The sequence below is a fragment of the Scylla paramamosain genome, chromosome 9 (assembly GCF_035594125.1).
Source record: "Scylla paramamosain isolate STU-SP2022 chromosome 9, ASM3559412v1, whole genome shotgun sequence".
Classification (NCBI taxonomy): Eukaryota; Metazoa; Arthropoda; class Malacostraca; order Decapoda; family Portunidae; genus Scylla; species Scylla paramamosain.
This window is the reverse complement of record NC_087159.1, coordinates 26,057,501-26,078,313: the sequence shown is the minus strand read 5'-3', so window position 1 is coordinate 26,078,313 and position 20,813 is coordinate 26,057,501. Positions and strand designations below refer to the sequence as shown.

General features: G+C 38.4%; 2 protein-coding genes across 7 annotated transcripts in view; one reads left to right on the top strand and one right to left on the bottom strand.

Moving 5' to 3' along the window:
- Positions 1–8,575, bottom strand: part of LOC135103774 (multidrug resistance-associated protein 1-like) — a 36,773-nt gene extending 28,198 nt beyond the window's left edge. For all 6 annotated transcript variants that reach the window (XM_064010489.1, XM_064010490.1, XM_064010492.1 and 3 more), the window contains exons 1-5: positions 8,425–8,575; positions 4,176–4,352; positions 2,805–2,930; positions 1,973–2,107; positions 1,198–1,326 (exon numbers count right to left, since the gene is read on the bottom strand). In XM_064010489.1, the coding sequence (XP_063866559.1) occupies positions 1,198–1,326; positions 1,973–2,107; positions 2,805–2,930; positions 4,176–4,352; positions 8,425–8,472 (615 nt within the window). In that variant the 5' untranslated portion in view covers positions 8,473–8,575. The remainder of the gene's footprint in view (positions 1–1,197; positions 1,327–1,972; positions 2,108–2,804; positions 2,931–4,175; positions 4,353–8,424) is intronic.
- Positions 8,576–8,884: 309 nt separating this feature from the next.
- Positions 8,885–20,813, top strand: part of LOC135103770 (PIH1 domain-containing protein 1-like) — a 22,998-nt gene continuing 11,069 nt past the window's right edge. Inside the window, exons 1-2 of the mRNA XM_064010485.1 lie at positions 8,885–9,047; positions 12,293–12,374. Of these exons, the coding sequence (XP_063866555.1) occupies positions 8,973–9,047; positions 12,293–12,374 (157 nt within the window). The 5' untranslated portion in view covers positions 8,885–8,972. The remainder of the gene's footprint in view (positions 9,048–12,292; positions 12,375–20,813) is intronic.

Sequence of the window (20,813 nt, the reverse complement as noted above, 5' to 3'; positions counted from 1 at the left end):
TATATATATATATATATATATATATATATATATATATATATATATATATATCATAAAACCATGTATATGTGTGTGTGTGTGTGTGTGTGTGTGTGTGTAATTCACCTATGGTTGTCTGCTGGTCACTCAGCCAGCCGTTACCCTACAGAAAGAGTTCAGAGTTCATAGTGACCAATCTTTGGGTAGGACTGAGACCACTGACACACCACACACGGTGGACAGCTAGGTCACAACCCCTCGGGTTACATCTCATACCTACTTGCTGCTAGGTGAACAGGGGCTACACATTGAAAGGCTCGCCTATTTGCCTCACCACGCCTGGGATTTGAACCCGGGCCTTCTTGGTTGTAAGCCAAGTGTACTAACCACTACACTAGGCAGTGTGTGTGTGTGTGTGTGTTTGTGTGTGTGTGTGTGTGTGTGTGTGTGTGTGTGTGTGTGTGTGTGTGTGTGTGTGTGTGTGTGTGTGTGTGTGTGTGTGTGTGTGTGTGTGTGTGTGTGTGTGTGTGTGTGTGTTACCTGCATGTGAGGACAAATATTTAACACCTTAATTATCTGACTGAATGAGGAAAGAAAAGATCTCTCCCTCTCTCTCTATTATTCCCATTAAGACGTGGTGATTTAATACTGTAACTTGTCATTCCATTACCAGCACATAACTCCAAGGTTAACAGGTTTTTTTGTTCGGTGGATGTTGGAGGTTGCTGCCCTTCACGTTAGTGGTTGACCTATATACAAGGTTTACCATAAAATACTTATTTCCTGGCTAGAAATAAGGTGTCAACGTATACTTCAGATTGACCTATACTTGAGAAAATACAGTAGCTGAAGGAGGTGTCAAGGCATTGTTGGGTGATAATGGAAGGGTGGTCTGACCTGGGGATATTTCTGGTCCTCTCCATAAATGGGAAGTCTGAGGCAGACTTTATTAAAGCCTTTTTTTAATTTTTTATTTAATTTTTAATTCCGAGTGCAAGGTGTAGGTGTAATACAAGATTACTTTTCAAAAACTCAATTTTCACAGTTAATTTCATCATGTCTACTTCCCTTGGGTGAGGCTGCTGCATCAATGATCTGCCTTTATTTAATATTATGAGATGCATCAATAAAAGTGAAGCTGTAGATCCCAATACCTTTGGAATCCCATCTCGTCTAATGATCACATTACGAAGTAATGCAACTAAAGCTGGCACTCACCTCACCACGGGGGAAGAAAATATACTGTGGAGTGGCTTCACCGAAACAGTGGATGACCCACATGATACATATGAGCGGGAAGTATATCATGTAGGTGATGAAGCGCATCTCATCATAAGCCTCATCTTCCTGTGCATGAAAAACAAGCGATAAGTTCTATAATAAGTTATGCAAAACAAATTCATTTCTGAAAAAATAAATACAAGCAGTGTAATTTTGAAGAAATGTTTCTGTGAAAGAAATGGTTGTTATGAAAGGATATCCTGATGGTGTCCTCCACAGCCAAGAATGATGCAGAACACTAATATTCCTAATAAAATTTATCTCTTCAATAATGCTAACACCTTTTAAATACACACAATAAGCAAGGAAAACAGAGAATTTAGAACATGAAAAAAGTTTACTTTCCCTTAACAAAAAATATTGCTATCTGGAGTGGACTAAAAGAAGAATTAATTGATAGGAGATGAGGAGTGTACACCAACTGTGAATGTAATGGGCAAACATAGCTGTAGTATAAGGACCAATGTGTAGCTCTGATCTTTATATAAAAGATGAGTATAAGTAGGTTTATATGTACACACTCTCTCTCTCTAACACACACACACACACACACACACACACACACACACACACAGAACAGGACTGATGGTCTTGTGTTCCTGCTCCTCTGCAAGGTCACAATCCCTCAGTCCATTCCCTGTACCTATTCTCTGCTCATGGACAAGAGATAGGATGAAAGGAAAATGAAAACAGATCTTCACACAGTACTCACCACACTGTGCTGCATAATGAGTGTCCTGAACTCTGGAATGCCACACACCATCAAGAGGAACCAGAATATGAAAAGATAGCCAGATGTCTGCAACCCTCTCTTCTTGTTCAGTAGCATGAATACCATCTCAAGTATCTGCAATTCAATGTATCGATCTCAGTGGAAGTCGTGATGGCAATAAATTATGCACTATAAAGCTTAATGTGATATCTGTTTGTGATGTTGAAGGAATTACAAAAGGGATATGAGGTTGTGATAGACTTGTTAAGCAAGGATTATGGACTATTTTGAGACAGTATGAATGTTATGTAGTAAGTTGTAAAAAAAAAATAAAATAAAATAAATAAATGATGTGAGTAGTAGAGCATGTAATTCCTAATGCAGCTCTCACTCCAAAAATGATTCCAACATCTATTACCAGAATAGAATGATATTTCCCATGGTATGGACTAAACTCCAAAAATGATTCCAACATCTATTACCAGAATAGAATGATATTTCCCATGGTATGGACTAAGTATAAAAACCTCAGGAAACTTCCACATTGCTGAGGGAATCTGGCAACTATTCCTTTCAACTGAATCTAACCTAACTGTTTTAAGTTTATCAACAGAATACTACACTGTTAATCTTATCAGGTTATCATTAACTGAAGTGTGAAGATACACATGTTCCCATCACCCTTATTACAAAATGAGGAAGGATTACTGAATGGAATCAACTTAAGCAGAGGATTCTAGGGATAGTGATGATAATTAGATCTTGTTTCCTATTTCATTTGTTAGACTTGCACTACTGCTCAACTTAAAGACTGAGGAACAAATCCACATACCAATGAAAGGAAGATAATAACAGGAGTGACATAATCCACACTTGGAACATTCTCTCCAATGCTGTTTTGGTGGACGGCATAAAATAGATTGATGCACTGAAGAACAAGCAGTGCCATTGTGGTAACCTGTGAGGAAAGCACATTACTGGCACCATGGAAATATGCCAATAAATTCCCTTCTAATTCGTAACAACAAAAACAACAACAACAACAACAACAACATTAAAAATAATAATAATAATGATAATAAATAAATAATAAAAACTTGTTCTGAAAAACTAAAAACTTATCTGCAACTGCATTTTATAAAAGTTTCATATTATATACTTTAAACAATTACATTTATACTCTCACATAAACTGGTAGTATACCTATACATATTTTGGAATAACCAGATAATCATTGGGTTATGATCTTTTGGTGCTCAGTTTTGTCACTAGCTGATACACTTTTCACTAAGTGTACTGAGTGGTACATTAAATTCTTACAATACTAAAGCTATGAACTTTTGATAATGGCTGATAAAAGGCAACATTTCCCTATCAAACAATTGTTTCTTTTACATTTGGGTTCCCCTTGATGAGTTAGGGTTAGGATGGTGCCTTCTAATGGAGGACTTCAATTTGAAACTTAGAAACTATTATCCTGAATGGATGCTCTTCCAAGCCTTGGACCATGGCCAGGGTCTGTACCTGTGTGCCTGAGGACCCACCACCACCATTTTACTATGGTGGCTATTATCAGACTATTGATGTTCATGGTAAATTTGCTTTGTGTAAAGCACACAACAACTTGTGTGCATGGATATGAGTTAAGTGATTTTTCATATGCATCACACTGCCTGGACTGCACATTTCTAGGATCTGTAAGGCAGTTTATTCTATGAGTTACAGAGAGAAGAAATTAGTCTGAGAACAGAGTTTTACTTTATGTAAGGCAGTTTATTCTATGAGTTACAGAGAGAAGAAATTAGTCTGAGAACAGAGTTTTACTTTAAATTAATCTAACAATGTATGAATAAATATTCTTTATTCTTCTGCTGTTTGACAGTGAAACTCAGTTTTTAATCTTCCATCATAATATTACTGTAATGCATTTCCCAAACATTGTGAGTGATAAAAAAATTTGATTGGCAAAATGCATCATATGTGGGTCTGACAGTAATTGTATATACATATTTTATAAGAAAAAGAAGACGAAAGTATCAAGGAATAAATCTGTATAGCATTAATTATGAATAGCTATGCCTGTATAAATTTCCAGCACAAACAAGGAGAGGATGAGCTGCAAGGTCTTAGCAGGATGTACCACAATATATATCAAAAACATCCTGTGATCCTGCCAACTCTCTACAAATTCTCTACAACTTACCAACTTTGAGATGTTCAAGATGCTCCATGGCACCAATCTGTCCACACTGTTACGGAGATATGCCACTTCAACGGGTGCCAGCAGCCACAGGTACCCGCATGGCACCCACACCAGTACAGTTCTCTCAAAGCATAATGTTAAGTCAGGGTTGGTGGTGTTCCAAGAAAGTGTGTTATTCTGAGGCAAAAAGGAAAAAAAATGGTACAACAAATCAATAGAAACACATAACCTCATCACACTTTAGTAAATACAATAAAACTTCATGGAACAGAGGCTAAAGTTTGGAGATAAACTATGGCTTAGATGTCACCAGCAGACAAAGTGCAACCAAGGTGTGGAGAAAAAACTGGCAAACAATTATGAGAAATAAAGGAGCATATAGTATGTGAAGAGTGTTTATAGGCAAGAAATTTGTGTAATGTATATATGCCCAATGCAGCTACTTGATTCATTAATGGTTTGGTTGAATTCATGAAAATATGTGAAACTTTGAAACAGTTATATACTGTACAAATAACTACCAAGTTTCCCATTTCTACAATGTACAGATATAATGTCTGTGTGTGTATTTACCTAATTGTATTGTATATGGCACAAGCCAAAGCTCATTTTATCTTGTCTTCATAACCACATTTATCCATTTTCTCTTTAAACATGTGTACACTGTTTGATGCAACCACCTCTTCCTTCAGATCATTCCAGATTTCAATAATTCTATACGTTTAAGCTGTATTTCTTGATGTCCCTTGAACATCCACTCTTCTTTATTTTCTTCCCATGCCCCCTCGTCTGTCTCTCTCCCTCCTCCATCTGTGGTATCAAGACATTTCTGTCTATTCTTTCTATATTATTTACTAATTTGTACATTGTTATAAGGTCTCCTCTTTCTTTTCTCTCTTGTAGTGTTGGTAATCCCATCTCTTCAAGTCTTTCTTCATAGCTTAAGTATTTCAATTCTGGTACCATTTTTGTCACTATCCTCTGTATTCTTTCCAGTTTCCATGTATCTTTTTTACTATGTGGAGCCCAAACTGCTGCTGCATATTCCAATTTAGGTTGTATTATGCTTGTTATAATTTTCTTCATTTCTTTATCTAAATAGTTAAACACTACCCTAATGTTTGTTAACAAACTGTATGTAGAGCTGAATATCTCATTTATATGTCTTTCTGGTGATAGTATGTTCAAATAATTACTTCCAAATCTTTTTCTTCATTACTCTTCATTGTTACTTCTCCTCCTATTTTGTACTTTCACGAAGGTCTCTTTTTACTTTTTCCTATTTCCAACACATGGCATTTTCTGGTGTTAAATTCTAGTTTCCATCTTTGGCTCCATGCATGTATCTTGTCAGTATCCTTTTGTAACTCCTTGCAGTCATTTTCATCCTTTATTATTTTCATTATTTTTGCATTATCAGCAAACTATTTGGATCTTTTGTATATCATTTATATATATTTGGAACATAATAGATGCCAACACAGATCCTTGTGGTACCCCACTTGTCACTCTATGCCAACTTCATTTAGCGTCTCTGATTACTGTTCTCATTTCTCTCGCTTGTAAATAATCCTCCAACCATCTCAATGCTACTCCCTTTAGTCCTCCATTCTCTAGCTTCCACATAAGGCTTTTGTGGGGAACTTTATTGAATGCTTTTTTGGGATCCAGGTATACCACATCAACCCACCTGTCCCTCTCTTGCACTCCATCTATTACTCTCGTATAGAAGCTCAGTAGATTTGTGACAGAGGATCTCCCTTTCCTGAATCCAAATTGCTTTTTCTGTAATTATCTTTTCATCTTTTAGGTATTTCACTCATCTTTTTTTAATTACTATTTCACACAGCTTGCTTACAATACTTGTTAGTGACACCGGTCTAAGATTTAATGGTTCCATTTTATTTCCTCCTTTGTACATTGGCACTATTTTAGCTCTTTTCCATTCCTTTGGTACCTTCCCTTCCCTCAATGAGCTGTTAATCATATCCCCATGTGGGTTCTTCTATTTATTCTCTGCATTCTTTTTACATTCATCCATTTACTTGATCTGGTCCCATAGCTTTTCTAATATCCACCTCTTCCAGCAGTTTCTTGATTTACTTGTATCTCCTGTATTCCCTCATTCTGTGATATCATGTTCGGTGCCACAAATTCAGTTTCCTTTGTAAACACAGATTGAAAACTGTCATTCACCTCCTCAGTAGTTTCATAAATTCTTCCTTCCCTTTTTAACTTGTTTATGCCATCCTTATGTTTCATTTTCCCATTTATGTATCTGTAGAAGAGTCTGGGTTCTTTCTTGCATTTTCTTACTATGTCACATTCAAAGTTTCATTCTGCTCTTCTTATTTTACTACATTCATTTCTTGCCTTTCTGTATTCTTCTCTAGCATTTCTGTTCAGTTGTCTCATCATTTCCTTCCATGCCCTGTCTTTTTTTCGTTTTTGCTTCTACACATCTAACATTATACCATTTGTTTCATAATTTTCACTTTGTAGCTTGGCAAAAACTGTTGCATGCCCTCTCTATACTTGTTCAAAAATATCTCATATTTTCTTGAACTACTTTACCTTCAAATAGCTCTTTCCAGTTAATTTTTCCATAAAATGTATTAAGTTCTGCAAAGTTTGCCTTAGCATAGTTCTATCTCCTATTTCTGTATTGTTCTTTTCAGTGCAACACTTTTTCCTCCTGTGGTACTATTTTTATTACCATATGACTGCTTCTTTCCAGTGGACTCAGACAATGTATACTTGGTCTGCTTTCTGTGGTTTTTGTAAAGAACAAGTCCAACTGTGATGGTTCTTCTCTGCATCTTGTAGGCTTGTTCACCTATTGTCTAACTGTATTCACCATGTGTGTGTGTGTGTGTGTGTGTGTGTGTGTGTGTGTGTGTGTGTGTGTGTGTGTGTGTGTATGAGAATAGCACATGTAACATTTTCATTTTATAACTTTCCTTCCACTTCCCCTTTTTCATTCCCCTGCCTGGCTTTTCTGTCAAGGCCACTCTCCTAATTCACAGTAAATGGCACTGGCACCAAGTAATAACTGTTTTTGGATATGTACAGCCATGGCCTCAGCAGCTTTGCTAGTGATCATCAATTAATTACTTTTAAGGAGATCCATGCATGTTCAATGTGGCAAAGAGTCAAATGAACATTTTTAATGAAGGATCATGGTTGTCTTGGAACAATGCATCTAGATGTCTGAAGCAAATTAATTAATGAAGCCCTGACCAACACCTTAACTTGTGTTTGCAAGATCATATACAGTAAAATATACTGAAAGATACAGGTTAGGATAGTCATCTAGCTACCCTAGCCAACCATTAATTTATTAATCTCTCTCTCATAGTGTAAAACCGTTCAACTTGCATTAATAATAACATTGCAAGTGAAAAGAAAAGAAACATTTATATTGTCTCCAAATAAGTGACTCCTCAATCTAATACGTCCATCTCTTCCATTACATAATAGTGAAATTGAGAGAGAGAGAGAGAGAGAGAGAGAGAGAGAGAGAGAGAGAGAATGTGGTGCTATGTTCGCGTTTTGAAAAGGCGCCGCTGTTACAGTGTGTGCTTGAAAAAGCAACTCACGCACACTCACGGAAGAGTCAGTATAGTACACACACGTCCTGAAATAGCATCCTTACATACATTGATGGCCAAACATTTCAAACACACAATTTGCATTTAAAAATCCTCAATATAAATACGTTAATAAAATAATGTAGCACAAGCGTGACAAATGTTGGACAGTGGAGTTTTCATTGTGAAGAGTCCCGCCTTGGAGGATCTCACAAGTTGCTTCAGTAAGTTATATATCGTCAGGATTTTCATGGCCTTGTCTCAGGACAGAGGTGCTCTTCTGTAACTGGGATGCGTCTAGGTAACAATTAAGCAGTTAAGCTCGAGTGTAGCTTGGTGCATGAACATTGACGGGCAACTGCCAACACGAAGAGGCCCTTGACCCCACCAGCCACAAGCGTATCCTACAGCCACCCTCTGCCTTACTCCTCACTTCACCACACCATTACACGTGTAGCTTGGTAAACATCCGAGCACTTCATAAATCACCTCTTAACTTTTTTTCGGTACGGAATGTTCACTATGTTGGATCACAGCATTTCACCAATTACTCAAGTTCTTTCTCACTTTTCACAGTGTTTCACCTTTCCTGGAAGCGGACACCCTGTATCACTATACATTGCAAAACAACACTTCCAAGCGAGTGGAACTTAACATACCCAAAAAGTCGAGTCACAGAACGCGTCCAACCCTTCCTCCTCCGTCATTGTGGAGCAACTGAAGCAACGAGACGAGACTGGCTGCCACCTGCTGCTGTACCACCCGCCAGCCGCCTCCGGCCTCCCTCACTGATTCTCCCTCCCGCTCCTCCCTGCTTTCCTCCCTCACTGACCCTCCCTGGCGCCTCTCCTCTCAGCTCACAATAAGTTCCTACCATTACCCACTCTCATCACCCTCCTAATAGCAAAAATCCACAATTCTCTACTGAGGAGATTTCCTGTGGATAGATGAAATTTGATTCATATTTATTTGACATGGTATATATATATATATATATATATATATATATATATATATATATATATATATATATATATATATATATATATATATATATATAAGAAAGCACAAAAATTATTAAATAAACTGGCCGCGGCGTGTGCTGGATGGCGCCTGTGTCGGTGTCTGGGAGTGTAAGCGATGTAAACAAAGTGGAGTGCGGCTCGCTAGCCAAGAGGAGCCAGCAGCAGAAAGAACAGCGGAGAGGATGACTAGTAACAACACAAATTCGTCTCTGCTTGAAATTGACGATGATATTATCCGGAAACAATTATTGCTGCAGGTAAGCTAATTCAAGTTCATTTCGTTGCTGGGATATTGGAAGAGCTTTACATGTCTGAATATGCCAGTAGTGGTGCTAGTAGTAAAAGTAGTAGTGGTTGTCTTACCTGGTATTTTCACCTAGTAGTAGTAATGATAATTATGTCCATTGTAGTACTAATGATAAAGGCTATATTAGTATGTAATAAGAAAAGGTAGATAATATTTCACATTTAAATAAAACTCCCATTTTCTTTTTCTCAATGCACAAGTTTTTGGAGGTCTCATGGGAAAGCTGTGGGAGAACAAATATTACCTAACAATTGTCGAGGGGCCTCCTGTAGATGCCCTCCTAAAAAAGTCTCTCTAACTGTTATGCATAAATCTCTTGGTCACGTCAAAGTTGAATGGATTTGCTTGCTACCACAAAACACTGAGGGGGTTTTGAAAACCAACCAAATATTATAACTTTGAAGGGCAAAATTTCACTCTTCACCAGTCTCTCTATTCTGAACGAAATCATTTTTTTTCTAATAGTTTTCAGCCTGTTTTGAATAAATCTGTTTGTTTTCCTGCAAATCATTAGTTTTTATTTTTTACCCACCAACCCTCATCCCTCTCAGAAGCTAATGATTTGCAATAAAAAGAAACACAGATTAATATGAAATAGACTAAAATCTACCAGAAGAAAATAGTTTCATCTTCACAAATAAGTGGTACAGCAGTGACATTCACTGGCAGAGTTCCTTACAAGAGGACTGGCTGCTGCTTGCTCATGGCTGCCAGTCTGCTGTCATGCACCACCACCTAACTTAACCTATAAAAGCTAATCTAACCTAGCCAAACTAACCTAACCTAACCAAACTAAATTCACCTAATCTAACTAAACTAATCTTACATAACCAAACCAACCTAACCTACCCTAACCTAACTAGCAAGGCTAAAAAAATCCATCACACGCATGGGTGTGTCATGTCCAAGTATTGTCACAGGAGTGAGCGAGCTTGCTTCTCAAATCTAAAAATCACTGTCATTATTATAAATAATTTGCAGTGGGTATGTATGGGGTTCATATTATTCAGAATGAAAAGCTCCGTGTTATGAGGATAAGAAAAGCCATGTTGAGACTGGTGAAAGATTGAAATGATAGCTGCAAGATGAGATGGCTGCAGGAAGTCTTTAAATAAATTTTCTGTTATTATTATTAATTTTTGATGCAGAAAGTTGGATTCAGAAATGTTGTAAGATGAGATTCAAGACAGTCATACTTGTGTGCTGTGTAATGTAGAAAACTACAGTAAATTAATTCACAATAAAACCTGACTAAAACAGAGCCATCTCATGACACATTCAGAATGTAATAATGGAAGGCATTTCTAAGCTAAAGTGGCAATGCCACCTTTTATAGAGGTCTGGTCATATTCCTCATGGATGTTTCAGCCTCTATGATAGATTCTGTCTTGGACATATTCTCCTCTTGATGCTTTTCACCATGGACACTCCTCCCTGAATATATTTGATATCACTATATTATGATAACAAAGCAGTGACTGAAACCATTGTTATTATTGGTTTATATTTGGCTTATCAAGTTAAATTAATGGTTACATAGGTAAGGAAGGGGTATGTATGAATCCCCAAATCTGCAGGTGTATGTGTATCATATACATATTGTAGAATTATTGTAGATATATGTAGTTATTAGTGCCAAGTTTTAGACTTTAAAAGCAGTAGTTATTTTCACTTTAGTCATTGTCAGAATTTTTCTTTTCTAAGTAAGGGTTTATTTAATTGGAAGTTACTGGCAACAGTTCACTGTTGCATGAACAGCTAACAGTGCTACTTTTAGACTGCTTGAATTCAAGGGGCAGCTACATATATTGATGGGGCACAAAGGATCAGTTTCTTCTTCCTCCACTTCAATCTCTCTCCCTTCCTTCATATCCTCATCTCCAACACTTCCATCTCTTCCATTACACCTCACTTCCCTGTGTCTAATAAGTTGTCTTGTAATAAGCAAAATTAATGCATGGAAAAAATTTTTCAAGTACTACAGGGAAACTGTTAAGCATGAAAAATAATGTTGATAAATTCTGATTAAAATGCATCTGTAATATATATATATATATATATATATATATATATATATATATATATATATATATATATATATATATATATATATATATATATATATATATATATATATGAAGAAAATTTTTTTTAGTGGGGACAGTAAAAAAATGAGGTGGGGTATGCTCCCCCCCTGTGCCTCCCTGTAAAACCAGCCCTGACAGCTAAAAAAAACAGGATGGTAGAATGTGTGACAGTCTGTGTAGGATTGCAATGGATGAGGTGCCATAGAATTTTGTATTGAGAATCCTATTATTTGCTGTATGTAATATTTTTCTTGGAGGGCTTACAGTTATTCAAGAAACTTCCATATTATCTAAATTTTCTCTAAAATTTAATTTTATCATAAAAGGCTGATAATTACCTAGTGTATTTGTCAGTGACTAAGAAAATATGGAAAAGGTCATGCTTCATCAAAATTCCTCTCTCTCTCTCTCTCTCTCTCTCTCTCTCTCTCTCTCTCTCTCTCTCTCTCTCTCTCTCTCTCTCTCTCTCTCTCTCTCTCTCTCTCTCTCTCTCTCTCTCTCTCTCTCTCTCTCTCTCTCTCTCTCTCTCTCTCCAAGCTGTTCTGATTTATGGCATATGAAGGTTGGCAATTATTGCATCCAGGTGTTTGGTGTTGAAATTCCAGAGATATACATGTTGATCTGAATACATTAGGAATAAATAGTATATATTATGTAGATAATATGTATCTCTGTCTATTCAATACAAGTGTAGGTTTGGAAATTATAATATGGTAGGCTAGTAGGTACTGTTGCAGAAGTCCTTCATCATATTACAAGTATTGATGGTAAGGAAGGAAGGTTTGCCAGTGACTCTTTCTGCATAACTGATAGTTTTAATACTACATGTGTGATGAGTCTGTTGAAAAGTCAGTGTAGGTTGCTGCAGGAGTTTCATATACAGTGTAATTTGACGCTGCAGTTTTATGCTAGGAATTACATAACATAGCATAACTCAGAGTTTGTGTTTTTGAGAATTTTCAAGTTGCATGTTGACTCTAAAGATATGCATGTAATTGTAAGAGGAGGAAATCCTTTAAATAATTCGTGTTATTGTTTGGAAAAAAATAAATAAAGTGAAATAATAATAATAATAATAAAGTACTACTGCAGAAAAAAAAAATTGCAGGGTGAGGAGGACCTTGAGCTTACTTCCCTGTTTCCATCACCTTCCACCAATCCGAAAGCCACCACCATCAAGCCCAAGCCCGGTAAGTGGGAAAGGGAACATTGTTTTAAACACTGCAGGTGGTTGTGCATTTGCTTGATGGCAGTGAGGCGGGGCTGTCTGCGTAAATATTCATGGAGTGGGGGTATAAATACACACCCAACAAGTGATAAGCAGTTAAGGTCTTGAAAACATAATGAAGGAACCCACAAGATCTGCTGGAGAACTTTTTTATTTTGATTCCATGTACTCTAACACCACTACTATTCTCTCTCTCTCTCTCTCTCTCTCTCTCTCCTCTCTCTCTCTCTCTCTCTCTCTCTCTCTCTCTCTCTCTCTCTCTCTCTCTCTCTCTCTCTCTGAAGTTATGCCTGATACCACGATGGCTAATTTTGGCCTGCCATTTTTAACCTCACTAATGGATCATGCCAGTCATCACCCCACCTTTTCATAGATGATTCAGTGGATCTTAATATATCTCTCCATCTGGATCCAGAGACGTGGTAAACTAGACACTGCCTTAAGGTATACTGGAAAAGAAGGGTACTATATTTGTTTATATAGAAATGACAGTAAAATTATGTGGTGTTGTAAGCGTTCGGAATTTATTTATTTAAAGGATTATATATATATATATATATATATATATATATATATATATATATATATATATATATATATATATATATATATATATATATATATATATATATATATATATATATGTATATATATATATATATATATATATATATATATATATATATATATATATATATATATATATATATATATATATATATATATATATATATATATATATATATATATATATGTGTGTGTGTGTGTGTGTGTGTGTGTGTGTGTGTGTGTGTGTGTGTGTGTGAAGAAAATGGCATGAACTAACTTCAGATGAACATATTTAGTAAAAAAGCACGTCTTATTTGTCATAATGTAATGAAAAATATGTACAGTATCTTATAACCATTCGAATCTGATGGTATAGATAAGCTATTTGTCATAATTAGAATGAATACATAGTGAGTTGAATAATTATTTATAGTAGTAGTAGTAGACCCATATGAATATCGATCAGTGTTATAAATCACACTAATTAATAAACGAATAGTAGAAACTATTATTATTATTATTATTATTATTATTATTATTATTATTATTATTATTATTATTATTATTGATAGTAGTAGTAGTAGTAGTAGTAGTAGTAGGAATACCACAGTGTAGGTACTGTACATATAAACCATGTGTTAATGAACAACAAAGAGTGTAAGGTATGACGAAATGGCGTCGATCGCTGTCTTTCCGATCAGTTTGTCTCCGTCACTCTGCGATAAGATACGGTCATTATTCATTATCTTCTTGAAGTGCTGAGAGAGAGAGAGAGAGAGAGAGAGAGAGAGAGAGAGAGAGAGAGAGAGAGACGAAAATGTATTCATGTGTGGCCATTACCTTGAATTTCGAGAAGGGCAGAGAGGCGTTCAGTTACATATCAAATTCATCACTCCCTCCTTTTCCTGTCCCTTCCTTCCTCCTGCACGTGCTAGCCTCCACGTGAATTGCATCATATGACGAGTTAGTGATGAGAAGTTGCTTATCAGTCGTATACAGGAATCATGCTTTCTTCCTTGGAATCAGCAACTCATGATGGGAAGATGAAATTTCAGCTTGAAGTTCTTGCTTAACTGGATTAATGAAACTAATCCTCTTCTGCATGGCTCTTTAACAGTGATAATGGTAATAGTAGCGATTTGTCAGTCTGTATAGCAGGTTAGTGATGATAAAAAAAAAAAAAAAAATGTAGTGGTAGTAGTTAATAATGACGATTCTACTAACCTTGCTTGTTCTCTCAGGATTTTTGCTTTGTTTATTCAACTTCCTGTAGTTTGCTTCTGTGAACACAGTGGTTCACGCGGGTGCTGTTATAAGCTGGGGTTCAAGTAAGAAAGATTTATGCTCTAGCTTGTTTGGGGCGAACTGGGTGATATATTTAGTAACCTGTGAATTGAGGCTCCTACCGGTATTGGTGATAGCAGCACGGCGCGGCCAGGAAGTCACAGGACCAGCCGAATACCATTTTGGCCAATCAATGGAGAGTGACAATGAGAATGCGATCGAGTTTAGTCTGTTTCGTAAGCATTATTTTCCTCGCCAGCATTTAAAGATTAGCTTTGTAAGGAAAAGAATGAGAGAAAGTAACAGGAATATGAGATGTAAATGTAAGCCTCTTCAAGCAAAGAAGTTCGATAACCTAGCTTCTTTAGGGCTAACGGTGGTGAACTGCTGGTGCTATCATTGATGGCAGCTGCACATGGCGGCTATATTGGGTCTATGCCAGCCGAACACCCGTATTTGGCCAACTATCTGAGAGTAACGATGAGGATGCGATCGAGTTTTGTCTGTTTGGTAAGCATTCTTCATCTCCAGCAGCATCTCAAGGTCAGCATCCTATTAACAGTGGTGTTCCTCAGGGTTCCGTCCTGTCACCCACTCCCTTCTTATTATTCATTAATGATCTTCTAAACCACACTTCTTGTCCTATCCACTCCTACGCTGATGATACCACCCTGCACTTTTCCACGTCTTTTCATAGACGTCCAACCCTTCAGGAGGTAAACATTTCACGCAGGGAAGCCACAGAACGCTTGACTTCTGATCTTTCTAAAATTTCTGATTGGGGCAGAGCAAACTTGGTATTGTTCAATGCCTCAAAAACTCAATTCCTCCATCTATCAGCTCGACACAACCTTCCAGACAACTATCCCCTCTTCTTCAATGACACTCAACTGTCCCCCTCTTCTACACTGAACATCCTTGGTCTGTCCTTGACTTATAGTCTGAACTGGAAACTTCACATCTCATCTCTAGCTAAAACAGCTTCTATGAAGTTAGGTGTTCTGAGACGTCTCCGCCAGTTTTTCTTACCACCCAGCTGCTAACTCTGTACAAGGGCCTTATCCGTCCATGTATGGAGTATGCTTCACATGTCTGGGGGGGTTCCACTCATACTGCTCTTCTAGACAGGGTGGAATCAAAAGCTTTTCGTCTCATCAACTCCTCTCCTCTAACTGACTGTCTTCAGCCTCTCTCTCACCGCCGCAATGTTGCATCTCTAGCTGTCTTCTACCGCTATTTTCATGCTAACTGCTCTTCTGATCTTGCTAACTGCATGCCTCCCCTCTCGCGGCTTCGCTGCACAAGACTTTCTTCTTTCTCTCACCCCTATTCTGTCCACCTCTCTAACGCAAGAGTTAACCAGTACTCTCAATCATTCATCCCTTTCTCTGTTAAACTCTGGAACTCCCTGCCAGCTTCTGTATTTCCACCTTCCTATGACTTGAATTTCTTCAAGAGGGAGGTTTCAAGACACTTATTCATCAATTTTTTACCATTGCTTTGACCCTTTTATGGGACTGGCATTTCAGTGGGCATTTTTTTTTTATTGGATTTTTGTTGCCTTTGGCCAGTGTCCTACATAAAAAAAAAAAAAAAAAAAGCAGACGTTGTTCTCGCCTGTGAAGGATCTGTCATCACGGTGTAACGAGTTTGGTCATGCAAGGCTTTCCCTTTTTTAATACAAGATGTTGCTGGACGTGGCCACCTGCTGAAGATTGTATTCACGCAGAGTCCAACAAAGATATATGAGGCAAGTATGAGTGTGTTGCTGGAGGTAAAAAAAAAAAAAAAAAAAAAAAAAAAAAAAGAATAAATAAATAAATAAATAAATAAATAAAAAATCAATCAATACGGTAATAATAATGAAATAACCCATATATAGCATGTTATGTAAACTCTCATATCTGGAAATTAGGATAATGAAGATAAGATTACAATGACCAGTATTATAGTCTTTATAGGATTCACATGTATTGCTTGGAAGAACACTCCACGTAACAAGAAATGTATATCATATCTAATGATTAATGCATGTGCTTATTGTGCTCATCCGACGAATCAGCACTAGATAACAACTCTCTCTCTCTCTCTCTCTCTCTCTCTCTTGTGGGAAGGGAGCGAGACTGAGCAGGATGATATTTAAGAACGCGAGGGAAGCTTCGTGAAGCCATTAGGCCTACGGGTGGCAGTCTTTGCATGAAGCAAACATACCATTGCCCATATGTCATCCTTACCCATAACCGTTCTTTGTCTTAATGCTTCTTATATAAGCGTGTTATCAAAGGCGAGGGGCTATCAAGAAAACTGACAGCTTATTTACTAGATTCTACAGCATGGCCTTGATAGCAGATAATTCATATTTTTCTCTGCACATACCAGTACGCTTCTGTACTGGAACGCCCACAAATATGTATGAATTGATTAACGATCCAAACCAAAGCCTTCTGGAGATCCGTATTCCGAGACATTGCTCTCTCACCGCGATTATTTTCAAAGGCCACAAAGACGATAAGCCGTGTTCTCAAGAGTGTCCCCTGTCAGTAAGGTTGAAATATTGTCTATTTGTCAAAATATACCTTAGAAATGCCCGATTCTAGGCTTTTGAGGCTTTTTAGAGTAATGGGATGCAGCGCAGATGTTTCGGAATATAGTCCGGAGAACGATGGATCAGAATGCATGTGTAAAGGGCGAATGTATAGAAAAGGGGGAGAAGAAGTGTTTCTCCCCTCTGTTGTATAGTGTATGGTCAGTAGTCCTTTCATCTGTGATAAAAATAGCGGTGAGCAGCACAAAATGACGAAAGGAAGCCATGTGCTCGTCATCCTCGCGGTGGAGACGAGGAGATGGTGACTCACGAAGTCTGAGTCAGGAATGTGATAATGTTGCCTAACAGTAGCAAGTGCAGAGGACCTGGATGTGGGAGTGAGGATAAATGCTGCCTACTGGTGTGTCCCTGGATAACTACGGGGTGTGGATGCTTGCGGCGCCGTGAAATTGACTTCATACTCTAGCGAGAATAAGGCGTCAGTATTCTGTGACACACACACACACACACACACACACACACACACACACGAGAACGCAGTGAGGGGTGAAAACCAGGAAACACGAGGAAACAGGCTGGGGTTCGGGTGCTTGAGTCCGAGTAACTGTACTCAACCAATCAGTATTACAGCCGCGTATACAGTTTTCTTTCATTCTTTTTTTTTTTTTTTTTTATTCAGGAGGGACATCGGCCAAGGGCAACAAAATCCGATAAAAAAAAAAAGGCCCACTGAGATGCTGGTCCCCGATTAGGGTCCAAAACGGTAGTTAAAAATTAAAGGATAAATGTCTTGAAACCTTCCTCTTGAAGGAATTCAAGTCATAGGAAGGTAGAAATACAGAAGCAGGCAGGGAGTTAAAAAGTTTACCAGAGAAAGGGATGAATGGCTGAGAATACTGGTTAACTCTTGCATTAGAGAGGTGGACAGAATAGGGGTGAGAGAAAGAAGAGCGTATGAAGCGAGGCCGCGGGAGGAGGAGAGGCATGCAGTTAGTAAGATTAAAAGAGCAGTTAGCATGAAAATAGTGGCAGAAGATAGCTAGAGATGCAACATTGCAGAGATAAAAAAAGAGGCTGAAGACAGTCAGTTAGAGGAGAGGAGATGATAAGACGAAAAGCTTGTGATTCCACCCTGTCTAGAAGAGCGGTATGAGTGGAACCCACCCAGACATGTGAACGTTCATACATGGACGGGTAAGGCCCTTGTACAGTTAGCAGCTGGAAGGGTGAGAAAAACTGGCGGAAACATCTTAGAACACCTAACTTCAAAGAAGCTGTTTTAACTAGAGATGAGATGTGAAGTTTCCAGTTCAGGTTATAAGTAAAGGACAGACCGAGGATGTTCAGTGTAGAAGAGGGGCAGTTAAGTGTCATTGAAGAAAAGGGGATAGTTGTCTTGAAGACTGTGTCGAGTTGATAGATGGAGGAATTGAGTTTTTGAGGCAATGAATAATACTAAGTTTGCTCTGCCCCAATCAGAAATTTTAGAGAGATCAGAAGTCAGGCGTTCTGTGGCTTCCTTGCGTGAACTGTTTACTAGCTGAAGGATTGAACGTCTACGAAAAGACAAGGATAAGTGCAGGGTGATATCATCAGCGTAGGGATGGATAGGACAAGAAGTTTGGTTTAGAAGATCATCGATGAATAACAGGAAGAGAGTGGGTGACAGGAGAGAACCCTGAGGAACACCACTGTTAATAGATTTAGGAGAAGAACAGTGACCGTCTACCACAGCAGCAGACCTGATGGGGTCCCTCCTATTGTTCTCCGAAACTGTGCCTCCGTGCTTGCACCTTGCCTAGTCAAACTCTTTCAGCTCTGTCTGTCAACATCTACCTTTCTTTCTTGCTGGAAGTTTGCCTATATTCAGCCTGTTCCTAAAAAGGGTGACCGTTCTAATTGCTTTAATTTCCTGCCTATCTAAAGTTTTTGAATCTATCCTCAACAGGAAGATTCTTAAACATCTATCACTTCACAACTTTCTATCTGATCGCCAGTATGGATTCTGCCAAGGCCGCTCTACTGGTGATCTGGCTTTCCTTACTGAGTCTTGGTCATCCTCTTTTAGAGATTTGGTGAAACTTTTGCTGTTGCTTTGGATATATCAAAAGGTTTTGATAGAGTCTGGCACAAAGCTTTGATTTCCAAACTAGCCTCCTACGGCTTCTATCCTTCTCTCTGTAACTTCATCTCAAGTTTCCTTTCTGACCGTTCTATTGCTGCTGTGGTAGACGGTCACTGTTCTTCTAAATTTGTTAACAGTGGTGACAGGACAGAACAGGGTTCTGTCCTGTCACCCACTCTCTTTTTATTATTCATCAATGACCTTCTAAACCAAACTTGTCCTATCCACTCCTTCGCTGATGATACCACCCTGTACTTTTCCACGTCTTTTCATAGACGTCCAACCCTTCAGGAAGTAAACATTTCACGCAGGGAAGCCACAGAGCACTTGACTTATGATCTTTCTAAAATTTCTGATTGGGGCAGAGCAAACTTGGTATTGTTCAATGCCTCAAAAACTCAATTCCTCCATCTATCAACTTGACACAACCTTCTAGACAACTATCCCCTCTTCAATGACACTCAACTGTCCCCCTCTTCTACACTGAACATCCTCGGTCAGTCCTTTACTTATAATCTGAACTGGAAACTTCACATCTCATCTCTAGCTAAAACAGCTTCTATGAAGTTAGGTGTTCTGAGACGTCTCCGCCAGTTTTTCTCACCTCCCCCCAGCTGCTAACTATGTACAAGGGCCTTATCCATCCATGTATGGAGTATGCTTCACATGTCTGGGGGGCTTCCACTCATACCGCTCTTCTGGACAGGGTGGAATCAAAAGCTTTTCGTCTCATCAATTCCTCTAACTGACTGTCTTCAGCCTCTCTCTCATCGCCGCAATGTTGCTTCTCTAGCTGTCTTCTACCGCTATTTTCATGCTAACTGCTCTTCTGATCTTGCTAACTGCATGCCCCCGCTCCTCCCACGACCTCGCTGCACAAGATTTTCTTCTTTCTCTCACTCCTATTCTGTCCACCTCTCTAATGCAAGAGTTAACCAGTATTCTCAGTCATTCATCCTTTTCTCTGGTAAACTCTGGAACTCCCTGCCTGCTTCTGTATTTCCACCTTCCTATGACTTGAATTCCTTCAAGAGGGAGGTTTCAAGACACTTATTCATCAATTTTTGACTACCGCTTTGGACCCTTTTTTGGGACTGGCATCTCATTGTTTTTTTTTTTATTGTATTTTTGTTGCCCTTGGCCAGTGTCTCTTCTACATAAAAAAAAAGAAAGAAAAAAGAACGGTGAGAAAGGACACTTGAAGGAATAGAAGCCGTAGGAGGGTAGTTTGGAAATCAAAGCTTTGTGCCAGACTCTCAAAAAGCTTTTGATATGTCTGAAGCAACAGCAAAAGTTTCACCAAAATCTCTAGTAGAGGATGACCGATACTCAGTCAGGAAAGCCAGAAGATCACCATCAGAGCGGCCTTGACGGAACCCATACTGGCGATCAGATATAAGGGTGTGAAGTGATAGATATTTAAGAATCTTGCTGTTGAGGATTAATTAAAAAAACCTTAGATAGGCAGGAAATTAAAGCAATAGGACAGTAGTTTGAGGGATTAAAACAGTCACTCTTTTAAGGAACAGGCTGAATGTAGACATACTTCCAGCAAGAAGGGAAGGTACATGTTGACAGAGTTGAAAGAGTTTGACTAGGCAAGGTGCAAACACGGAGGCGCAGTTTTGGAAAACAATAGGAGAGACCCCATCAGGTACATAAGCCTTCCGAGGGTTTAGGTTAGCGAGTGTATGGAAAACATCATTGCGAAGAATTTTAATAGGTAGCATGAAGTAGTCAGAAGGGGGAGGAGAGGGAGGAACAAGCCCTGAATCATCCAAGGTAGAGTTTTTAGCAAAGGTTTGAGCGAAGAGTTCAGCTTTAGTGATAGATGTGATAGCAGTGGTGCCATCTGGTTAAAATAAAGGAGGGAAAGAAGAAGAAGCAAAGTTTTTGGA